Source organism: Symphalangus syndactylus, chromosome 4 (assembly GCF_028878055.3).
Source record: "Symphalangus syndactylus isolate Jambi chromosome 4, NHGRI_mSymSyn1-v2.1_pri, whole genome shotgun sequence".
Taxonomy (NCBI): Eukaryota; Metazoa; Chordata; class Mammalia; order Primates; family Hylobatidae; genus Symphalangus; species Symphalangus syndactylus.
Window position 1 is genome coordinate 145,105,852 of NC_072426.2, and position 23,390 is coordinate 145,129,241.

The following is a 23,390-nucleotide window of genomic DNA, read 5'->3' on the forward strand; positions in this document are numbered from 1 at the left end:
TAAGGTAATAAAAGTCTTTCTACCCTAAAGTAAAGTCTTTCACTATCTTTGTAGCAATTGAACTGGTTAAAAGGTTTACTACTGAAAAGATATATGAAAACCTTTCCCTACTGCTCCCCTCATCTGGTTTCTAATCTAGTTAGGCCTTCTTTATAACTCCCTACTTCTGTGCCTTTGAATATCTAAAGTGGGTTAAGAATGGCCATTCTCCATCAAACTTTTCAGTGAGATGTTAATTTTATCCCCTACCTCCACCTCATCCTTGAATCCGGGCTTCTCCAGTGACTGCTCCCTAAGAGAGGCTGTGCCAGTTCTGGACTCAGCTTTTAAGAAGACTTGACAGTTTTTGTTTTCTCCCTCTTGAAACACAGGTTCTTGGGTTGCTCTCTCTTGGATACTAGCTACCATGTTATGAGAAGCTCAGGCCACATGCAGGGGCCATATGGAGGGAAGTTGAGGCATTCCAGTTGACAGCCCCATGACCCCCCAACTGACAGTCAGTGCCAACTGTCAGCCATGTAATGTAGCCATCTTGGCTCAGCCCATTCAACCTCCTTGGCCTCAGCCTGTGTCACAGGAAGTGTAACCACCCAGCTGAGCCTATTCAATGCATAGAATCATAAGAGAGATAGCAAAATAATTTGTTTTAAGTCGCTACATTTTGAAGTAGAGAGATAACTAAAGCAATATCCTTCTGCTTCCTTAAATACAGGGCTTAAATTTGGCTCAATTTAAGATTAGTACCAAGCACCTTTGGTAATTTATTTCAATTGTCTTTATGTTGCTTTTTCAACTAGAGTGTAAGTTATTCAAAGTCACTGAATATTGCTGTTTTCTTTCCATGTGTCCCTATAGTTATTAGTACATTATTAGCGGCATGGGACTCTGATAACCTGAGGTTGCCAGTTGAATCCTAACAGAATGGAAGGGCAAATAGGGCATAGAATGGGTGTCTTTCTATATAAGTCAAAATGTAGAAGACCATGTCCATGTGTATTATATATATAATATACACATATATTATACATATATATTACATATAATATGTGTGATATACATATATATACATACAATATCCACACACATTTATATTGGCATTTAATCTGGATTGTCTGAGCAAAAAAATTAACTGTCGTCTGGAGTTTTTTTGTTTGTAAACTCAACCTAAAATACCAATTTTAGCTAGACACATTGTCATCTGTTAGTAATTTACATGAGGAATTGTGAAAGAATACCAGACTGAAGGGAAAAGAGAAATTATGCTCTGGATCAAAAATAAATAAATAATACAGAAAAGGAGAAAAAGCTAAAGCTATGGTCTGGAACTATGCTGTAAAACAGAAGTAAACATAGTAATTTTCTCCTTTAAGTTTCTACCATGTATTCTGCATGTACTTGATTGGGGAAGTAATAGTGATTATGTCCGCTCACTGTAATTAACGATTTTCTCTGAATGGGTGCTGTATGCAAGACCACTTACTAGTTTAACAACAATGAAGCATGTTTCAACTCAACACCCTGGATTCAACAAATAGAATGCTAGTATGTCCACTCCTGATCCAAGACTATTTTTTAAGGTATTAAAAAACAGGTATTGTTTAAAATGTGAGAGATTTTACTTTTTTAATTCCAAGTGCACTTTTAAGTTATTTTACTCTGAAAATTAATAATTGTATCAGTACTTAAAAATATATCCAATATAATTAAATGATTCTCCAAATTTGTTTCCTTGAGCACCTGACAATATTCCCAGGAAACCTCTCCCTGCTATGTTGCTTACCAGAATTCACATTTCTGTGTTTCAAAACTGCACACTTCCTTAGAGAGAAAAAGGTTAGAAAATAATGCAGACTACAAAATGCATAGTGTATGTGTGGGGGTGAGGGTGAGGAATTAAGTCCCTTGCACTCTAGATTAACTTGCATTTATAAAAATTTAAAGGTAATTGGTCTTTATATAAAGGACACATTCAACAACATTTATTAAATATATTTTTATACTATTTTAAAATTCAAGTGATTCACAAAAACAAATATTACAGCATAGCGCTTTATTCACGCAATCATACAGTCGATCTATATTCTTCAAGTACATTTTGAATTTATAATGCGCACAATTTAAGGCATAACTCTTCCCACTCAAATCTAGGTCTTTCTCAAGTGAGACACTAGAGTGAGAGAGTAGAAAGGGAGGAAGAGATAGGGCGAGAAGAAAAAGAGGGAGGGACAGAGATGAGGACGAGAAAGAAGAAAGAAGGGAAAGATAAAATACCGTCTGAAGTCCACAGGCTTATCTATCCCAAGCATGTCTACCCCAAGCATGTGGGCATCATATCCAGGTTGTAACAAAGAGGTGACTATGGCGTTTCTTTTTGGCTCTAGACAGGCGGATTCAGCCTGCATTGCATGCATGTCTGTCACCTCATCTAAGTCCCCATTCCTTCCGGAGTTGTGAGCTCCAGATCCAAGAGTGCCCAGCGCACGGTGCTGGGCACGCTGTCCATTGGCGAGGCTGCCACAGGTTCCTGCGTGTGCGGTCAGGGGCGTTGGTGCATTGATACGTTAGGCGGAGGGAGGAGTACCATCTGCCAGAGTCTTTATCTCGAGCCCCACGTTTTCTGGCCATCGCGGAGGAGTGTGCGAGGACAGGTAGCCCTCGCAGTGACAAGGCGCGCGGAGTGCGGTCGTGCAAGGCGGGGGAGGAGCGGGTCGGCACTGCCAAATCTTAACCGGGGCCCCGGGTGTTTGCAGACCCAAATAAAGCCGCCTTGGGTCTCCACGGTGTCCTCCAGAGGCTGCTGCCTGAGAGCTCTGAGCCTCAGCTCTGTCTTGCTTCGGGATCCTCTTCCTCCTCCTTCCCCACCCCCTACCTGGCCTGAACGGCGGGACGCGCGGCCTGGGGGATCCCCTCTCCCCAGGACCGGCCCAGTCCGGGGTCGCCTCCACCTCCCGCAGCCGCCGCGCCCCGGCTCGCCGCGCTCCCGCCCGCACCATGGAAGAATTCCTGGGACACCCGCCTGCAGCCGGCGACTTTTCCCCTGGAATCTCTGGCCTGGCGCCCTTTGGGTGAGATGACGGGGTGCTGGCATCCCTGTTGGTCCCAGATTACCCGGAAAAGCCCTGTCAGGGAGAGAGAGGACCCGCGCAGGCTGGGAGCTCCCACTCCTCCAGCGTCACGCTCGCCCTCCGCCGCTGCCTCGCGTCCGGGTCTGTTTATATAGCGTCTGGAGGCCGGGCGGCATTGCCCACCCCCGCCAGGCGGCCCGCCCTCCCCTCCTGGGCTCCGGGCTCCCGCACGTGGCAGACACCAGCGACGTCTCCGCGGAAGGCAGGCGCCGGGGAGTGGGGCGCGGGCGGACGAGTGCAGCCGCGGCGCATCTCCGCCTTCCGCTCCTCCTCGCAGCGCCCTCGTCCGCTTCCAAGCCCAGCACAGACTTCGGTTTCTCCGCCTCCATCCCCTTTACGAGAAGAGGAGATTAAAAAATATTGCCCTTTAGGTGCTCGTGATGGTCCTGTGGGTTCGTTCAGTTGCCAGAAAAGAATGGCAACATGAACAGCGGAGCGTGAGAGCGTCACCGGGGGAAGGGACGAGATTGATGGGCAGAGCGCTCACTTCTCAGAGGATCGCATTCCGAGGACCGCGCGAGGAAGGGACGTCGCGGCGCCACCACTTCCTGGCTGGACTCCGCTGACATCTGTAGCCTCCTTTCCACCAGGTTCCCGGGGCTCCCAGCCGCTGCCTGCAGAGGAGCGTGTAGACAGCGCGCGAGGGTCCAGGAGTTCGTGGACCTCCATCCGAACCGGGGTTCTGCCCCGATCCCAAGTCCCTGGATCCCGGTAGAGCCCGCCGGCAAGCGGCTCCGGAGGGAGTTGAACTTGAGTTCAGGTGGGTTATCCCAAGGGGAGCACAGGAAAAGATGTTCAGGGAAGACGAGGAAGGTGACGCTGTTCCAATGTCAAAAGCGGACACTTTTCTTCCTGACACTTGAAGGGGTTGAGCCAGTTTCTCTCAGTTCTCTCTCCTAACCCGCTCCACCCCGACCCAGCCCTCCCACACTAAGGGGGTGGGGGCGAACAACAACAACAGCAACAAAAACTCCCATTTACCTAAGTATCTAGCAGGCTGTTGACTTTTTTATAACTTACCTTTAGTCAATGAAACGACCATATTTACTCTGTTGCTTTATATTAATAGAGGTCAATGGGCTTAATGATTTTCTCAGTCAAGTCATTTATTTCTAAGCCAATAGATAATGCCTTCGTCATAGTTTTCTGGGGGGAAAGTAACTGTGCGTTTGTTCTGCAGATGGCCAACTCGCTCTGAATCCTGCAGATTGGTGCTGAGCACGCAACAAAAGTTTGTAGCTTCTCAGTTTCTGGTGCTTCGCAGGGGAGAGGAAAGGAATTTGACATTAAACACAAGAAGCAGTCAGGGAGCCGTCTCCTTTAACTTTTCTTCTCTGTTACCATTTGCAATGAAGAGGAAACAGAAGAGATTTCTGCAGATGACTTTGTTATTCACGGTGGCTTTGATTTTCCTGCCTAACGTTGGTCTGTGGTCTCTGTACAAGGATAAGCACCTGGTGAAGTCAGCGGAGCCCGGGGAGCAGCAGGTAAGTGCCACCCAGAGAAAGATCACAGAAGGATTGGTAAGGCAGTGATCCTCGCGCGGGGACTGGAGAAAGCCGGTGTGGGATCGCCTTGGGTTTTCCCCCAAGTCTTGACAGAGCTGATTATTACAAGACTCTAGAGACTTTGGGGTTTAAGCAAGTAGCTGTTTTAAGATTGCAGCCAGTAACATCGTGACATGTACAACTAGTAAAGAAGGATAAGAGAGGTCAAGAAGAAGAGAAGAAAATCTTTCACCATTGGTCTTAGGTTGATTTTGACTTGAGGTGGATGAAAAGTAACTGTTTAGCTATGGAGGTGGGAGTGGGTTTGGTGCAAGTTTAATGACAAGGATAGGTTTTTGCTTTCCATTTGGCATGCATGTCTATGTTCAGGTGAATTGGGCCAACTAAATCATTAAGATTGTGAAGTGGTTCTTTAAAAATCAAGCTATGGTTTTCAGTATTTTGGTTGTAAATTTTGCTTAGCAACAGCTTTTTACCCTGTCGAAACTTAAAGTCTCTCTTTCGTCTCCCCTGTTGCTAAGGTGCTGCCATGGGGCACACAGGCAGAGTTATTAAGGATGTTGATTCCGTTTCACAGTCGCTTGATAACAATATGTTGCTAACAGCTTGCTGTCATATTGGAAACACCCATACTAAAGATATGTAGTATAATATGTTTTCTTTCTACTTAATATGTAACTCATTAGTATGTATATACCTCATGACTTAACATGGACCAAAATAACTGTCTTCCCTAGTGAACAATAATGCAAAATAGACTTCCAAAAATGTTGATGAAAATCAGTGGTGTCGAATTCCTTGTTTGTTAATAAATAAAATAGCATCCGTAATTAAACTTTTAACCACATAATGCAGTCTTCTTCATGATATTGATAAACCACTTCTTCAGTTAGTCCTGTGCATCACCTTGGAATATTAATATTCTTAATTTCAAGGGTCATCACCCATGAACACTCTGTACCTTCCACACGTAGAAAATGTTGAAGTAGTCCATTCCTGGAAAACAGCAATATATAGTAATGGCCATTAAATATTTGCTTTTATACTTAATGAAGTTGAATTTTCTTTTTGCACAGTGGTTAGTTGTGAAATATAAAGAGGTAATCTGCTTTTTCATTATGACAAGAAGTCATTACCAGTCTCTAAACTTTAAAGAGAATGAATTGCCCGTGGATTTTTAGTGGATTGTTATTTTGAGGAAAAATGTTGACATATTTTCATTTGGTTGTTAATATTTATTATCCTTTCTAATAGGAATTCAACTTTGGTTTGAAGTATATTCTGTTTTGTCATTCCAGTGAAAAAAAGAAGATGGACACTTTGGATGTGAAACTTTTTTTGTTCTTATTTAGATCATTCAACCCTTGATGTAAAACAGGATTTTAATAACTTTAGTAGTCAATATGCTATTATGTAAAATCTCCACTCCATGTTGGTGGAACAGGAAAGGCAAAATTATTTTTTCTTGAAATTTGCTAATTCAATTAACAATAACCATCTGAAGTATTTGCTGGTATAACTAACATAAAGCACTAATTAATTTTATTAGTGAGATTCTTAAAACTTTCACATTGGCTCTATTAATTTTGACCCTTAATGAGAAAATTGTTTGTTTAATAGCATAAAAAAAAATTGTGACAGTTTAACTTTCTGATCTGTCATTATCATAATTAAGACTGTTTCCTTATTTCTGGTTCTTCTGTAGTGCAAATGATACTTAATTTCAGGTAATAAATTAATGGGTATAAAAGACATGGGGTGGCAAGAGAAGTTTCGTATACTGTAGAATAAATAACTGAGATTGATGGATATTGTATGACATTCCAGTTTAATAACTTCTATGTAAAGGCGTTGAAACCAAGTGGGGAAGAAAATAAGCCCTAAAATGAATGTCAAGAATCTACTTTAATATTATCTAAATAATGGTTTTAAAACTGATACTTTTTATAGATTAAAAAATAAAATTTAAAAGGTAGAAATTAATTGATTACTTAATGAAAGATATAATTCATTGTAAAACAGAAACAGTTCATTTTCATTGGTTTTATTCTATTATTTATTATAATTAGAAGGAAAATTAGGATATGTTGTCCTCAATAAGCAAGTTTTGGGTAAGTAAGAGTCAAGTCATTAATATTTATATTGGAACAAATAAAAAGCAACTTTTGAAACATGCTTAATATTGTGATGTAATATTTGGCTAATGTATATATATATTGCAATGTTAGCAAGGTGGCTAAACACATAGGTTTCAAATTGAAACATAATTTGGCTACTGGGTAATATGTTATTTCAATTTAGCAATTAATTTTTAAAGGACATTTTCATGGTTAATTGCTAAATGTTCTCCAGAACCCATTTATTACTATATTTCTCCCCAAGTTGCAAAATGCTGAGGATGAAGATAATGTGCAGATTGAAGCACTGACAGCAATAAGTACTGAGGCTAGTCAAACAAGTCACGTGCCCAAACGAGTGAACTATTTTTACAGTACTGATGTGTAAAACAGCCAAGGGTTCTAGTTCTAAGTATCATGTGGTAGTGGTCATAAGAGCTGAAAAGCTTGCACTGTTTTAAATAGTTTAATTATTAGAAAAGGTTACAGGGAAATAATATAATTTATGGAAATTCAAAGTCATGGAATGGCTAATACTTTTAAAATATGCATTATTTATATTTTAGCAGATCATATCACTAATAATTTTTCTATCTAGTATTGAGTATAAATTGTACTAATTCTGCAATCTGAAGTAAATAAAATAAAGGGAAGTGAAACAGGAAACACTGATGGGAACCATGTGGATTAATTTTCACAATGTTTAGTATTTAACACATTTTTTCTCTAATCTACTGTCTGATTACACATTAATTGTTTGTATTTTCTAGACCTTCATTTAAAAATAACATTTAAGATAATTTTCTAATATTTTAAAATTTTCTGCATCTATGTTGCAGAAAATGAAACAAAGATGTGAAAATTACCAAGTTATTTATTTCAAAGTTTTTCTTTTTCCTTTGCTCTCAGAAAACCAAAGAGGATCGATATAGTAGTTTTAATAACACAATACAATTAAAAGCTTTTTATGGTTTGGGATCTGCAAAATTGAAATCAAGTTACTGAAATAAATATGAAGTTTTTGAGATTTTAAGATTTTATAAAAATTATAAAGTATTTTTAAATTTTTATTTAGATGTTACATTATTATAATTGTGATGTGTTATTTTCAATTGACTTAATTTTGTCTTTTTTTGTTATTGGGAGGATATAAGTATCTCCTTTATGTCATTCAGAAATATATATATATATTAAAAGAATCTACTGATAATATATTTAGCTGAGAATGATTGCTATATAATCATTGTACCATAATTCTTAGCTTCATTTTTCTGTTTAAACATTTGAAATGTTCCTCTTCTCTTGTTTCAGCTGTATTTGAATTAAATACCACTTACATATTTAGGTCATTAGCTGTGAATTAGGATGATACCTAGAATAATGCTATATTTTAGAACAAAACTACTATATCCAGTCTTACACAGTATTTCTCTTTTCTTAATCACTTATTCAAGAATATGTGAAAAAAAATCTAGCACCTAAATACATTTTTAAAACCCCAAATTCCAAAAAAAGTAACTGTAATAGTAGTTTAGCAAGTAACTTGGAAATAATATTAATTACAGAAATAATTGAAGAGTATTTAGAATATGAAGAGGATCTTGCAGTTTTTTAAATAAAAATGAGGGCCAAAATCTTAGAATTTTAAAACAGACTTTCTCAGAACTGTTCAGAATGATTTTAGAAGCTTGTATTGTCCTAGATTTTCTACCACATTAAAGAAAAAAAGCCTAGGTCCTCTATGTCTCTTTGAAATTATGGAACCTTATTATTTATTTGAATTTCAGAATTTCTATTTTTAAAGTAGGGCTATTTGTGCATGTCACATAACGAGATGAATAAAGTCCTGAGAGATCACACCTTATATATGGAAAATATTGTGAGGTAATGCATTGTTTCTGTCAGATTCACTTGTAAACTGTGCTTGACAGATATGTGACTTTACCTCCATTAAAAAAAAATTCTGAAAAGGATACCTTAGCATCTTTGTCTAATTCATCTAATGTTAATCAGCCCTACACTGCAGGGGGAGCCTTCTTTTTGAACAATAATATTTTTTCCAGTGGCTTTTAAAATTTGTTTTATAACATGAAAATATGAAAATATCAGATAATTGGTACCCAGTGTATGCAAACTGTCTTATGCATTTTTTAACATGCTGATCACTAAAGCTGAAAAATATGTCTGTGTTCCTTTTTTAGCAAATACCTTAGAATTTAGAAGAGCTAAGGACAGGAGGAAGAATTTACACCTACACTCAGGATGGCACGTTATCAATACACTAGATGTGAAATGACACATTAGTTTGAGCCACAGTGTTCTTAATTAGCTAAGATGTAGATTTTAAATTAGGGTTTTAAAGGACCTTTTCTGGAATTTATGGAAAATCCATTCAGAATCACTACAGGGTGGCACCACACGGAACACTGTAACAAGTATCTTAATTATTTGCTGTGACCTGGTAGATCACTACATGATTAGTTCATCACATTGCCCCATGGGAGACAGAGTGTAAAACACAGTCTTCTGTTCACAATCTGGTTAAAAAAAAAAAGAGAGAATTTTTCCCCTCTATTCATTTCTGAGTTGGACAAGCTGTGCTGAATCAATTAGCTTCCTATAAGTTTTTCCTATAAAAGGAGCCAAATCAAGTTGGAATATATAGGAAAAGGGTGAGAAAGGTTGAGTGATTTAAGTGGTGTAGAAGAAAGGATTGAATTTTTCTGTTTGTCAGGAGTAGCCATGACAACCCTTAGAAAGTTTGCAGCCATGTTTCTCCTTGCAACATTTTTATACAAATGAAAGACAACTGAGGGACATCAACAATAACATTACAGGTGGAGATAAAACTTAAAATCACGAGAAGGCATCAGAAGATGTAAGTGGAATATAGAATCAAACTTAGATATGTTTCGTGCATCATGCATTCCCATTTCTCCCTTGATTGGCTTGCTTATGGGGAAGAGTTTTAGCTCTGGAAACTTCAGATCTTTAAAACCATCTAAGGAGACCATGTTCTTTTCTTTTGCTCATATTTGCATGTGTTTACAAAATTACTGTTATTAAACAAAGGTGCAAGTGTGCAAAGAAATGGAAGGTTCTGAAGATGACAGTAAAGACACACTGTCCTAAACTTGCTCTCCTTATCACCTCACTGTACAGCTAATGATTTCTAAATTATCTCAAAATGTAATTGTAATGCTTGAATGGACAACAAAAAAACAACAAATAAAAAACCTGTGTGCTATGGAAATATGTACTTAGACACGTAAAATATATCTATATAGGGTTCATTTAAAGGTTGTAAAGAAGGACAAGCATTCACAAAACTTCAAGGCATCATGACCTCTAACTTTCTTCACTAACATGTTGATGTCTGTCACTGCTTAATAAGCAAAATGGCATCAGAAAGAGGGTGAACAAATAAAGGTATATTTAGGGTTAATGATGAATTCAAGGTAAAGCACATCAATGTTTCCACCAAGGTTTTTGCTTCCAGTGTGGTAGGACAAAAAGATGTGAACTGAATTATTGGTACTTTCAAATTAAATGTATTCATTTTATTAATTCATTTAGCAACAGACATACACAGGTACCTATACCCATATACCTAGTTTTACTTATAAAGAAAAATTAAATCCACCCAACTGTTTTGTTTTTCTGCAATATTTTTAACTTCTGTGACTTGTTGTTTTTTCCATTGCTTTGAATCCGCAATAGGTAGGTAGGAGAATTTGAAGCACCATTGAAATGAATTATTCTAGAAAAGTGTGCAGAAAGATAAAGAAAATGCATCTATCTCTAGAAGTGCTTACATCTACTTAGCAAGTGTGAAACTCACAATGAGGATTTAGCCTGTTAGTATGGCACAGATTGTAAATAGGAGAGTCACTGTTATAATGTAATGTAATTAACACAATTGTGCTTCTTATATAGCATGATAGTAGCTACCACCTGTCTTAAGGACTGGTGGTTTCTCAATAAGGGCTAAGAAGGCTAATTTTGAATTATTTCAAGTATCCAAATATTCATGGACTATGATTTCGATACTTGAAATCTAGAAATCCAGAGAAAATTATAATAATTTTGAATGTTTTCATCATATTAAAAATGACCAAATTGTTAGGTATGCCACCCAAGTTTTAGTGAGGTGGCCTTTCCTTTTCCCTCATGTATTTATTTATTTTTCCCCAAGACAAGGTCTTACTCTGTCACCCCAGCTAGAGTGCAGTGGTGCAACTGTAGCTTGCTGCAGCCTCACTGTCCTGGGCTCAAGCAGTCCTCCTGTCTCAGCCTTCCAAGTAGCTGGGACTACACAGGCGCCATGATACCTGGATAACTTTTAAAAAAAATTTTTTGTAGAGACAAGGTCTCACTATGTTACCCAGGCTGGTCTCAACTCCTAGTGTCAAGAGATCCCCCCACTTCAGCCTCCCAAAGTGCTGGGATTGCAAGCATGAGCCCCCACTCCCAGCTCTTTGCCCTTATTTCTGACATGTCTCCCCAGCTGGAAAATCCAATTGAACTTAACTTAAGGAGAAATACCAGAATTTCTGTAGTACTGGGTGGTGTTCTTTTTTAGTAGGTCAGAGTGTAGTCTCTAGAATCAAAGTATTTAGGCTTAAAAATTCTGGCTTAGTATGTTGTGACATTTAAGAACTTATGGATCTTCCCTAGATCAGTTTTCTTAATTAGTAAAATGCAGGTGATAATACCTTTTTTGTAGTGTTATAATGAGGATTAAACGCTTAGCATCTTTAACAGCATATAACAAGGCTTAACGGATATATATATATATATATATATAGTTATTACACCCAAGTGTTTATAAGCAATCATTGCCTTTACCAAGGTAATTAGTGTTCGTTTAATAAATATTTACAGATGGCTTCTCTTTTAGAGGCATTGTGAAGACAGCACAGTAGAGCAATGTCACTGGTGTGTTGAATCTAGTAGGGAGGACTGTTGAATAAGCCAATAGAGTCTTAGAAACTAAAAGGGCATTTTTCTTAACATTTTGGATTTCATACTGAAGGATAAGTTGATAATTTAAAATTTTTTAATTATTGTTTATTACAAAAATTACTAAAATTAGTTCTTGATGTATTGTATTGAAAACTATCCAAAAGTTGAAGCTTTTAATAAAAAAAAAAAAAAGAAAAAAGAGAGGCAATATTTCTTTGTAGTGACTACTGTCATTTCCTATAAAAATAAAGTCCGTGAGTCAATATAAGCATTTTTTTTTCTTCTTACTAATTACAGGCAAGAAACTGAGAACTACTTTTGTTGTTGCTGTTTAAATCTTGGTCATGAGTTTAGCTGGATTATTAAGGAAAGAAAAAGTTAAAAAGTAGAATAAAAACTCTCAAAATCATTGAGCTACTTTATGGAGTTAGCATTTTTTTTTCAGTAGAATCAGGGGACAGATAAAACATATTGCATTGTGGCCGTTCTTATAAAAATTACACAGGGTTGGCATTAAGAAAAGGGGAGTTCAGATACTTCAAGTTCGTATGTGGGCCTCATCCCTTACAGAAGTATGTAACTGTGGGCATGCTACTTAACATCTTTAAACCTCAGTTCCACACATGGAAACACAAAAATTACCTCATAATAGGGTAGCTAGGAGAAATAATTGGATTGTATGTTTAAATTGCTTGGTACATGGTAAATAATGAGGGAAGCCTTACAAATAGCAATCTATACTTTCTGGACTTTTTAGAACATCCATTGAAGGTAGTAAATAACCTTAAATATTGTGTACAGGCCGGGCGCGGTGGCTCACGCTTGTAATCCCAGCACTTTGGGAGGCCGAGGCGGGCGGATCACGAGGTCAGGAGATCGAGACCACGGTGAAACCCCGTCTCTACTAAAAAATACAAAAAATTAGCCGGGCGCGGTGGCGGGCGCCTGTAGTCCCAGCTACTCGGAGGCTGAGGCAGGAGAATGGCGTGAACCCGGGAGGCGGAGCTTGCAGTGAGCCGAGATTGCGCCACTGCACTCCAGCCCGGGCGACAGAGCGAGACTCTGTCTCAAAAAAAAAAAAAAAAAAAAAAAAAAAAAAAAAATATTGTGTACACCTAAAAAAGATATAATAAAATACATAAAATCTACCACTATCAATTTTTCTTTTACTGTTGATACCATATTTTTTGGATATGTAATATAGGCACCATACTGGGATAGACCCTGAGGGAAATAAGCAATGAAACCATAAATCTGTTTTCAATTAACTTAGAATCTATTAGTTAAAAAGGCATATATACACTTTAACATAAGGCTAGATTACATGGCTTTACAATAAATACATGCTCAAATAATTTAGAGTTTAGAAGAGGTAAAAAAGATGTAAGTTATTGTGTGATGTTTGTATGTGGTCCCACTCTAAGTCCTCTGTATCTTTAGGATTTAATCATCCACCAAATTCATTGACAGGTTCTTCTGTATAACCGAATTCACAAGTAAAGAAGGCACAAAGACAGAATTTGAGTCCATGAGCTCTGAATTTATAGAAAAAGAAACTAATTGGCGATGTTAACAGCCACATTGTTTAAGGGTTTCAAAAGGTCATTAGGCTTGATAATTCGTTCCTGGTATTCTCTTGATTATAGTTACACACAATTGTAGAAATTTAAACAAAATTATGCTAGATTACATGGTAAGACTAAATATTTAACTAAAATATCTTATATTTTTAAGATGGATAACGGATACTGGTGAGGTCAGCATTGATATGAATGGCTGGATGTGGGACCCTGGTTGGTAAGATACAAGTCAGAAGAAGGCTGATGCCCTGAGAGATTGAGGGGACAGTCCCAAGGAGGATGGAGGTAGTCAAATGAAATAAAGCAAAGAGAGAAGCAGCAATAGTTATTATCTAAAAGGTAAATTTAGAGTCTGTGCTTTTAATAGTTTGAATGTTTCTCCTGGCAGAGATGTCTGAGATTTTTTTCCCATGCAAATATCTTACTACTTTAGAGAGGTAATTAAAAATTTCTGAAATAGTCTATAAACTGTGAATATATATATATATATGTATATATATATATATATATATACACACACACACATATATATATAATAGATGTCTTAGCTAGAAAGATGATAGATGGGTAATCAGATATTTATTATAGTTTATATAATCTTATGAAAAAGATTGAAGACTATGATACTGAAAGGAGATGTCAGGAAACCATACAGCCACCTCGTCAATAAGTAACCTAGCTACCTGTCAACATAAATGCTGATGATGACCAGATACACAGAGTGAAGGAAACAAACAAATAAGCAAGAGTGTACTTAAGCATAGTATAGTACGTGGGGATAGATGGGTGGGTGGTGGTACTTATTGCAACTAATATTCAGTTGCCAAAAATATTAAGATAATATATTAATAATAAAAGGATAAAGTGATTATAATAAAACAACAATAAAAGTAAAAATAAAAGTCCATGTATTAATAAACTTTAAGGTCACATTTATTGAGCTTCTAACATTTCTCTGACACTGTATTAAACTGCTCTTAAGTCCTCAACACAAATCCATTTTATATATATATATATAAAATATTACTATCTTATATTACAAATGCAAAGAGATTAAAAAAAACTTGTCAAGGTAGTACAGGAATTTTTCTATCAATATCAACTATTGAGATTATATAAAGTTCACCATATATTACAACTACATCGGAAATATCCTAGGTCATTGCAACACAAGAAATGATATAATAATTTAACTATGAAAGTCAATATGCACAGTGGGGAAGGGCATGGACACTAGCTCCAGACTCTCTGGTGTTAGTTCCAGTTCCATTATTTAACTACTCAAAGACCTTGGACAAGTTACTTATCTTCCCTGTGTCTTAGATTTCTCATTTCTAAAAAGAGCATAAAAAGAGTGTCTAATGGATTTAGTTGGTGTAAGGCTTTAATAAGCTAATCTGCATAAAATGCTTAGAAAACTGGATTGTACATGATAAGCAATTTAAAATGTTATCTATTATTTCTCGTTAGAATTCTAGAAAATTAAGATTGGAAATAGAGAAAAAGCATGTTCCTATTATTACTTGTTAGAATTCTAGAGAGTTAAGATTGGAAAAAGAGAAAAAACATGTTCCCACACACTTTCTTTCATGAACCATCATGAATACGATTCCCTTTTTGGATACATTTTTGCATTTTTATTTTTATTTTTTGTTTCTAGATCCATCAATGCCTCTTGATATTTTTGCATTTTAAAGTAGTTTTCAAAAGTGTTTGAATCATGTTTAACTTCTTCTTTCACTTTTTAAATTCTTGAGTAGCCCATACAGAAAATAATATGGCACTTGTTTTAAAAGTTTTTGTAACTTGAACCAAGGTCTCATGTGGTCCCACATGTCAGAAACAAACTAGATTTCAACAGAGAATGTAGCTCTTCCCAGAATATGCAATCAGCAACGAATGCTATTTTGATGACCTTTCCCCTCATATTTTTAGTTCTGTTCTCACTACATGGTGTTAATTTCTGAACATGTATTCTGCCCTCATGGAAAAAACAATCTTTTAAATTGTGTCATTAAATCAGTTTAGTTGCCAAAGACAATTACCGAAGAATGTCTTTAGGGCTGAATACTTTATTATTTCATCTAACTTGAGTTTTAACGTTGTGGTTCTGGTTGCATCCAACAGTCGGGTAGAAGTGGAAAAATCAAGAATAATGCGGCTAGAGACCATAGTTGAGTAACTTGATGAAGGAAGTGCTTTCTCACGCCCTCTTCTAGTGCTTCCAAGAAACCAGCTGGCCGGAAAGACAGGGGACTGGAAAGCTGTGTGAAATTAAGTGATGGGGGAAGATAAAAATGCTTCTGTTCCCTAGCCGAGTGAATTTTACCATTTTTTAGATAGCCTAGCAGAACGGTGTCAGATTAGCAACTATGTAATGGAATTGTCCCCCCTCTTAATTACGTAGAAATTTTTAACTTTTCTTTCACAAGCCAAAGGAAATTACATTTTTTTGAAAGATCCTTGGCATTCCACGACAAAGATCTTGAATTCTAATATATGAAATACAGAGAGGAAAATAAGCATCAGGGAAACCAATAGATAGAGTTCAAGAAAAGTGCAGAAATACAAGCAAGTCTATCACTTTACACCTCTTCTCTCCTCTTCCCGACTTCTTAGAGCCTTCTCTTTTCCTCCTTTTCCTTTAAAGACAAGTTTCACATAGGGACTGATTTGATCAATTATTAGCCCGATGAATAGATGAAAGACGAGACGCTTCAAAAACTCGAATCTTTTGCATCATAAAAAACATTTTGTTGAACATAACCGTATTTCCAACTATTACAATGTGTGTGATGTGAGAAATATTTTTTAGCTCAAGGCTTCTGCTGTTGCTCTTTGTTGTCATTGGTTTGTCTGTAATGCTGGGACCTGTCAGTTTATTCCAAACTACGCAATCAGAAAGTAAATATAGCTTAGTTGTGTCACCTTAACAGAAACAATCTTTCACAAGTTAAGAGTATAAACTGGTACAGTGAAACATAAACTACCTGAAAAGAATCATTCCACATTTTCCTATTTAGCTCTCTTCCTTGTTTTCGGAAACTGCTTTTTCCAATCTTCTTTCTCTCTTCAAATCTCCCGTGCCACCACCTCTTTTATTATGCTTAGCAGGTAGCCTTCCTTCATGCTTCACTGTGAGTATAGGATTTTCATTTGGGGAGAACCACGACTCATGTCATAAAACCAGAAAGCACTGCCATTTGCATGGGTGTTTTCCCAATTCTCTACTTGCCTCCTGTTACTATGGAAAAACATCTCTAGCTTTAAGATAAATATGGAACCTCTATCCAGACTATGAATCACAACTTTCTTTAGGAACGTCCACATATTTTGTTTTTCTTCTCATTCATTTATTTTCAGCCTTTTCCTCTCAAAACATCCCTCACAATAATATTTAAACATGCTGAGGTTTCTCCCACTATTGGGAGGGGGTAGGGGGGCCATTCCGGACTTTCCATTTCTACCCACCTCAGGCTGAATCTGGCTCCTGCTAATCTGCATTAACCCCTTTCGCCAATATCATCAGCAATCTCTAGTTAGTTGTTTCAAAGCCGCATATCATTAGCCATATTACTTGTTAGAAATTAGCTTAACACTCCTACTGAAAACAGTCTTCATCTGAGAAGAGGTGGCAAGGTAGGAGATTTGAAGGGAGAAGGGGTTGGAAAAAGCAGCTTTTGGAAAACAGAAAAGAGAGTGGAACAGGAAAACATCGAGTGGTGTGTGCTGGTAATTCAGGCTTCTCAGTGCACACCCCTATTTTAATTCTTCTGTCTTCACTGCCATTCCCAACCAACAACCATACTCACGTACATTTCCCACCGTCCTTTACAGACTCCTACTTGTGTTCTTTTCCTAAAAATATGCTCATTGGGAATGTCAACCTTAAAAAATGAGATTCAGAAACTATTAAGTATAGAGTTTATTCAAATGCAAAACTTGAGAACAGCCACCTGGAAACATGGACTCCAAATGAATGGGATCAGTGTTCCAAAGTGGAGAAGTTAAGGTTACACTTTATATAGGCAGAGATAAAAAAGTTCCAACAGGGTTACATTTGCCATACAAGACTAGTGCATATGCCACAGCTATTTGATTACAGACTGCTACATTACAAGGAAGATTACTTTATTACTCTGTGAATAGAGGCAATGATCTAAGGGGATCTTACGGCTGCCACTGTTTGGTCTTGATTATTTACAGGAAAAAGGTAGAAGCTGCAACTGCATGCTCTGTGACTCAGGGCGCATAGCCATGCTCTTCTCAAGGCTCAGAAAATTTAAAGTTCCAACAACTTTAAGTTTGAATTATGTAATTTCACAGGTGTTTGTACAATTACTTCTTGTTCTGCACTCTCCCTGGGAGCATCACTCACAAGGCTTCAGCATTTCAGTTATCAAATTTAGGTTGTTGACTTCCAGATTATTTTCTCTAATCCAAATTTCCCTCCTTACAATATGAACCACATATGAAGCTAAAATCCAGAAACAGATATTTTAAATTTTAGAAGTCTGAGATTAAATTCCTTTCATTCTCTATACCTTTCCTCCTTCTCTGTATCTTATCTTATCTTATCTAAAGGAAGTAACCTGGCTACTATTCCAGCCTTCAAGCTGAAAGGTGATCACTGGCTTTGGTACCTTCATTATCTTTACTCTCAGATTCAATTGAATGCTAAGTATAGTTGACCCTTAAACATAGGTTTGAACTGCATAGGTACACTTATTTGTGGATTTTTTTTCAATAAATACATTGGAATTTTTTTGGAGATTTTCAGAAAATTTGAAAAAAGCTTACAGACAAACCATGTTGTCTAGTAATATGAAAAAAGTTATGTTACGAATGCATAAAATATATGTAGGTACTAGTCTATTTTATGTGCTACCATAAAAATACACAAAAATCTATTATAAAAAGTAAAAAGATTATCACAAGTTATAATACACTTACAGATCATACCTGGCACCATTCACAATCAAAAGAAATGTAAACAAATATAAATATGCAGTATTGGATTATAATTGCATGAAATTAACTGTAATACATACTGTACTACTGCAATAATTTCATAGCCACTCCTTGTGCTATTACAGTGAGTTCAAGTATCACGAGCATCCGCTTAAAACACTGTGTGATGCTGATCACTTGGAGAATTGAGCAGTTCATCTGTCTAGTAAATTGCTGTCTCAGTAAAACATGATGTCACAATTCTCTCATATTTCTGGTCATGCTTAGTGTAAAACCATAACCTTGAGTAGCACCATGGGACCCAAATTACCACTAGTGATGCTGGAAGTACGCCCAAGAAGCAGAGAACAGTCATGACATTACAAGACAAAGTAGAATTGTTTGATATGTACCATAGATGGAAGTTCACAGCTGCAGTTGCCTGCCACTTCAGACAATTCATCTTATAAACAAATGAAATAAACTTATGGTATTGATAAACACAATACAGTACGCTACATGTCTTTTCTCTTCCTCATGCCTTTTTTGTTTGTTTGTTTGTTTGTTTGTTAGATGGAGTCTCCCTCCATCGCCCAGGCTGGAGTGCAGTGGCTCAATCTCTGCTTACTGCAACTTCTTCTGCCTCCCAAGTTCAAACAATTCTCCAGCCTCAGCCTCCCAAGTAGCTGGGACTACTGGCACATGCTACTGGGCCTGGCTAATCTTTGTATTTTTAGTTGAGACAGGGTTTCACTATGTTCTAGTTGTTCGAGATCAGGCTGGTCTTGAACTCCTGACCACAAGTGATCCTTCTGCCTGGGCCTCTCAAAATGCTGGAATTACAGGTCTGAACCACCATGCCCACCCCCTCATGACTTTCTTAATAACATTTTTTTTCTCTAGCTTACTTTATTGTAATAGAGTATATAATGCACATAACATGCAAAATATGCATTAATTGACTGTTTATTTTATTGGTAAAGCCACTGGTCAAAAGTAGGCTATTAGTAGTTAAGTTGAAAGTTATATGCAGATTTTTAAGTGCACAAGAGGTCAATATCCCTAGCCCCAGCATTTTTCAATGATCAACTGTACTAGCAGTGCTTCCTACAATGTCTCTCTTGAATTCATCCACGTCTCTTTATACCCCTTGCGAGTGTCCTAGTTGGGATTTCTGTGAGACACCCTCAGAAGGATACTCTGCCTCCAGCTTGCTCTCAAGTTCACCCTCACAGCAGCCAGAGCTGTTTATCCAAGGTTCTTAACTGAGCAGGCTACTCCATTCTTAAATCTCTTTATTGTACTCTTATACCTTCAGATAAAAGCTTGGTTTCTTTGATACAGCTTACCCTGAGTCTTCCTGATATGCACCCACATCCGATTGATCACTGTTTCACTGCCAAGACTCCCTAAGCCTCAACCATTTTGAGCTTTTTTAGTTTCCTGGGAGTATCATACTTTTTCCCCTGGAATTTGAACATATTTTCTCTGCAGGTTTGCCTGGTTAATTTCTACTTTTCGTCAAGCGGTCTCTGGGAAACTTTCCTAATCTCCTATGTTTGCATTAGATACAACAGTTTGATGTTAGATCTTCTTTTTCTGCCCTTATAATGGTACTTATTAGTCTGAATATCAACTACCTCTTTAGGTAGTGTATTCTCTATTAATCAGTAAGTTTCTTAAACATACTAGTGGGTAGAATGGTGGCACCTAAGAAGATATGCTCATGTACTAATCCCTGAAACCTGTGAGTATTATCTTATTTGGAAAAATGGTTATTGCAAATGTAGTTAATTTGAAGTTCTTAAAATGCAGAGGTCATTCTAGATTATCTGCCCTAAATTATGGGCCCTAAATTCAATCACAAGTTTTCTTATAAAAGACACACTGGGGAATTTGATGGACAGATTAAAAGACACAGACAGAATACGTAGATGAGATATGAAGACAGAGGCAGAGATTACAATGATGCCGTGGTAAGTCAGACAGATACCAAGGAGAAGGCAATGTGCAGACAGAGGCATAAATAGAGTGATGTGGCCACAAGCCAAAGAACTCACGAAATGCCAACAACCACCAGAGCTGGAAGAGGCAAGGATGGATTCTCTAATAGAACTTCCAGAGGCAGTGCATCCCTGCCAACACCTTGATTTCAGATTTCTGGTCTCCTGAACTATGGAAGAATAAACTGTTGTAGTTTTAAGCTGCCTAGTTTGTGGTGATTGGCCACAGTCATCCCAGGAAGCTCATACAGTCAGGAATTGTCTATCTTTTCTCCTCTTTTTACTTAGAGTGCCTAGCATTATCTGACCACAAATTAGGTACTTGATAAGTATTACTTGAAATAATTAAGTGTCAAAAAGTTGTCTTTTACATATTGAATTTATTTGAGTTGAGCTATATGTATACAAAAAATAAGAGTATACACAATCCAAATATGTATAAATATCATATAGGTACTGCCAAACAAATATGAATATAAGAAAGTAAACAGTTGTCATACTCACGAATTAATGTTCCATTTGCATATTTTTGTTCTGTCAACCTTATCCTAAATATGCTATTATGTCAAGACTTGACTGATCTTGATACTGAACATTGTAAGATTTCATCAGACATATTGACCTCTGACTATGCTATAGAAGATATGGATTATTTAAATAACTTTATTAAAAAGAAGACAGTCACATCCAAACAAGCCAATGATAACGTAAATAACAAAATATAACCATTGAATTTGCTCTTTCTTCAATTATGCAATTTCTGTTGTATAACATTTACTATAAAATGTGTAGGCACAATGTGTGTTTACATTTAAATAACTAGCATGGCAATTTAGGAAAAAGCTTATTTTGAAAACTTTACTAATCTTTAAAAAAAGCATGTAGTTGACTGAGTTCATTAATACACAGTACAAGTGACCATGAAGCAGCACACTTCATTAAAAGAAGTAATTTTGGGAATACAGACTGATATATTTCAAGGGGCTTATTTTAATTTGAATGCTTCAGACCTTAAGACTTCTATTAGTTTGATTCTCCAGCACTAGTCCTCCTTTGAACAACCCCCCCTCTTTTTAAGGAAATCTACCTTGAGTTAGGTTCATTTTAATTAGCAGTCACGTAGCAGAAATGTAGAAGCAAGGAGAGAAAGGGAGAAAATTCAAGGGTAAAACGTGAAAGAGATTAGGAAAATTTATAGGAGCTAGAATAGATATGACAAGCTTTATTTGGTAGAGACATATTAAATGCAGTGTCTTGGGGAAAAATGTCTTACTGTTCTGATAATTAAATAACATTGTGTTTGATGAAATGATTCTACAACTTTTCTCATAATGCTAAATTACATCAAGCACATTAATTATATCTCCTCTTGTTTGTACTAGCACTGTGGTCAACTTTGAATTTTTAAACTTTTCATTCTGACATTCCTATCTACTTTTTACCTAGCTTTGACCTTCTTTCATTTCACTTGCTTTTGTGTTCATTTCAATAGTGTATGAAAATGGTTTTCAATAAAAGAAGGTTTATTGGCTATATTCAAATAGAAAAAGATGTACAGAAATATTAGAGGGAGTTGTTTAAATTGGGTCTTTTTCCTTAATGTTACCAGCTCAAAGGCATTCATTAATAAAAATATCATTTACAGATATAATTAAACAAAAATTATACATGTCATTGCACATTGTTTTGTGTCATAATATTTGTATGCTAAAACATAACTTTCTAAGTGGTGTTACCTAACAAAAATATGTCCATGGGTATCATTTTAATATTATAAGAAAATATGTGGACACACTTTTAAGTAACTACCCTGTTTTAGACACAAAAGTATTTTTTATTTTTAATACTTTATATGATTGTATGTTGTTCCTGTAAGTATATCCAGTTACATATTTCTACTTATTTGAGACACATCTGTCCTTGTCTTATGGTAATATCTTTGATCTGGATAATTGATAAATTTATTATATTTTATGTAGTTATACGCAACTGCCAATTCCCTATGATATTTTCCATGGAAATCGGTTTTCATTTTCATTTTACTGATGAAATGTAAAGATTCTAATAATTTTTTTAAATAATATTTTTTTAAAATATTATCATTCAGGTAAAACAATCAAATATTTGCCACCAATATTTGCTGTTATTATTATAAATATAAAATGGTAATCTGATCTATGTATGTTTTCAGTCTTTTAATTTTTTTGTATCTCAAACTTTAAATTGGGCAGGATATTCCTATTTACAATTATTTATCTCATGAATCAATTTATTTAATATGTTCTTGTTTTCACATCTACTTTTTATTGTCTTATTTATGGCAAGTTTTGGATAGTATTTTTCTTCCAGCACTAGTGACATTGAATAGATAGATAGGGAGGTAGATAGATCAGTAGATAGATAGATAGATGATAGATAGATAGATAGATAGATAATATTTCTATATCTACTTGTATAGTTTGTTCCATTGTCAAGATCAATAGGCATGTGAATGCATTGCAAAAAAAGTATAGAATAAAAAATAAGAATATAAAATGAAATAAAATTATCATTTCTCATTTTATCAAATATCATATTATTCCCTGGTTTATTGGTTTTATTTGATTAAGTACAAAGTATTGAGCCATGACTAACAAAATCATCACTTAAGATTCATTAATAAGATTGATTTTTATTAATTATGAGCCCAAGCAAAAGAGTCATAAAGTTAAAGGATAAAAGGTAAGTAGGTCTAGACTAGCTGGTGGTAAGCATTATATGCTGCCAACTGTGTATTTCTAGACAAACATAAACATTCAATAAGCTTCTAAGTCCTTCCATCATCAGAGCAAAATGTTTATATTACCTCATTTGATTATACATCCTGGAAGTTAGAGATTTGTGAACAATTTTTCCATTTTTAAGCAGCCTTAAATGCTCATTTTAATCAATATAAAATATCATGGAATGGTCAAAACCTGATTTTGATGATTCTACCCTAAGGCCTATTTCATCTGTGGCTTGATTAGTGCTGTACTAAGCAATATTAAAAGTATGTAAATGGACAAAATTATATATGATATCTAGGGTATAGTGTTAAAAGCAGCTTTCTTTTTTATGGATGTGAAGTAAAGTATAAATTGCTTATCATAATGGACAAGGG

At 36.3% G+C, this 23,390-nt stretch overlaps 2 protein-coding genes across 3 annotated transcripts in view; one reads left to right on the forward strand and one right to left on the reverse strand.

The window, feature by feature from the left end:
- Positions 1 to 2,035: 2,035 nt before the first annotated feature.
- LOC129481248 (uncharacterized) lies at positions 2,036 to 3,424 on the reverse strand. The gene has a single exon (XM_055276423.2). It carries the CDS (start codon positions 3,086 to 3,088, stop codon positions 2,597 to 2,599), a length of 492 nt encoding a protein of 163 aa, XP_055132398.1. The 5' UTR covers positions 3,089 to 3,424; the 3' UTR covers positions 2,036 to 2,596.
- Positions 3,425 to 3,515: 91 nt separating this feature from the next.
- The window catches only part of GALNTL6 (polypeptide N-acetylgalactosaminyltransferase like 6), a 1,246,491-nt gene continuing 1,226,616 nt past the window's right edge, over positions 3,516 to 23,390 (forward strand). For both annotated transcript variants that reach the window (XM_063638415.1, XM_055276416.2), the window contains exons 1-2: positions 3,516 to 3,885; positions 4,306 to 4,612. In XM_063638415.1, coding sequence (XP_063494485.1) covers positions 4,475 to 4,612 — 138 coding nt within the window. In that variant the 5' untranslated portion in view covers positions 3,516 to 3,885; positions 4,306 to 4,474. The remainder of the gene's footprint in view (positions 3,886 to 4,305; positions 4,613 to 23,390) is intronic.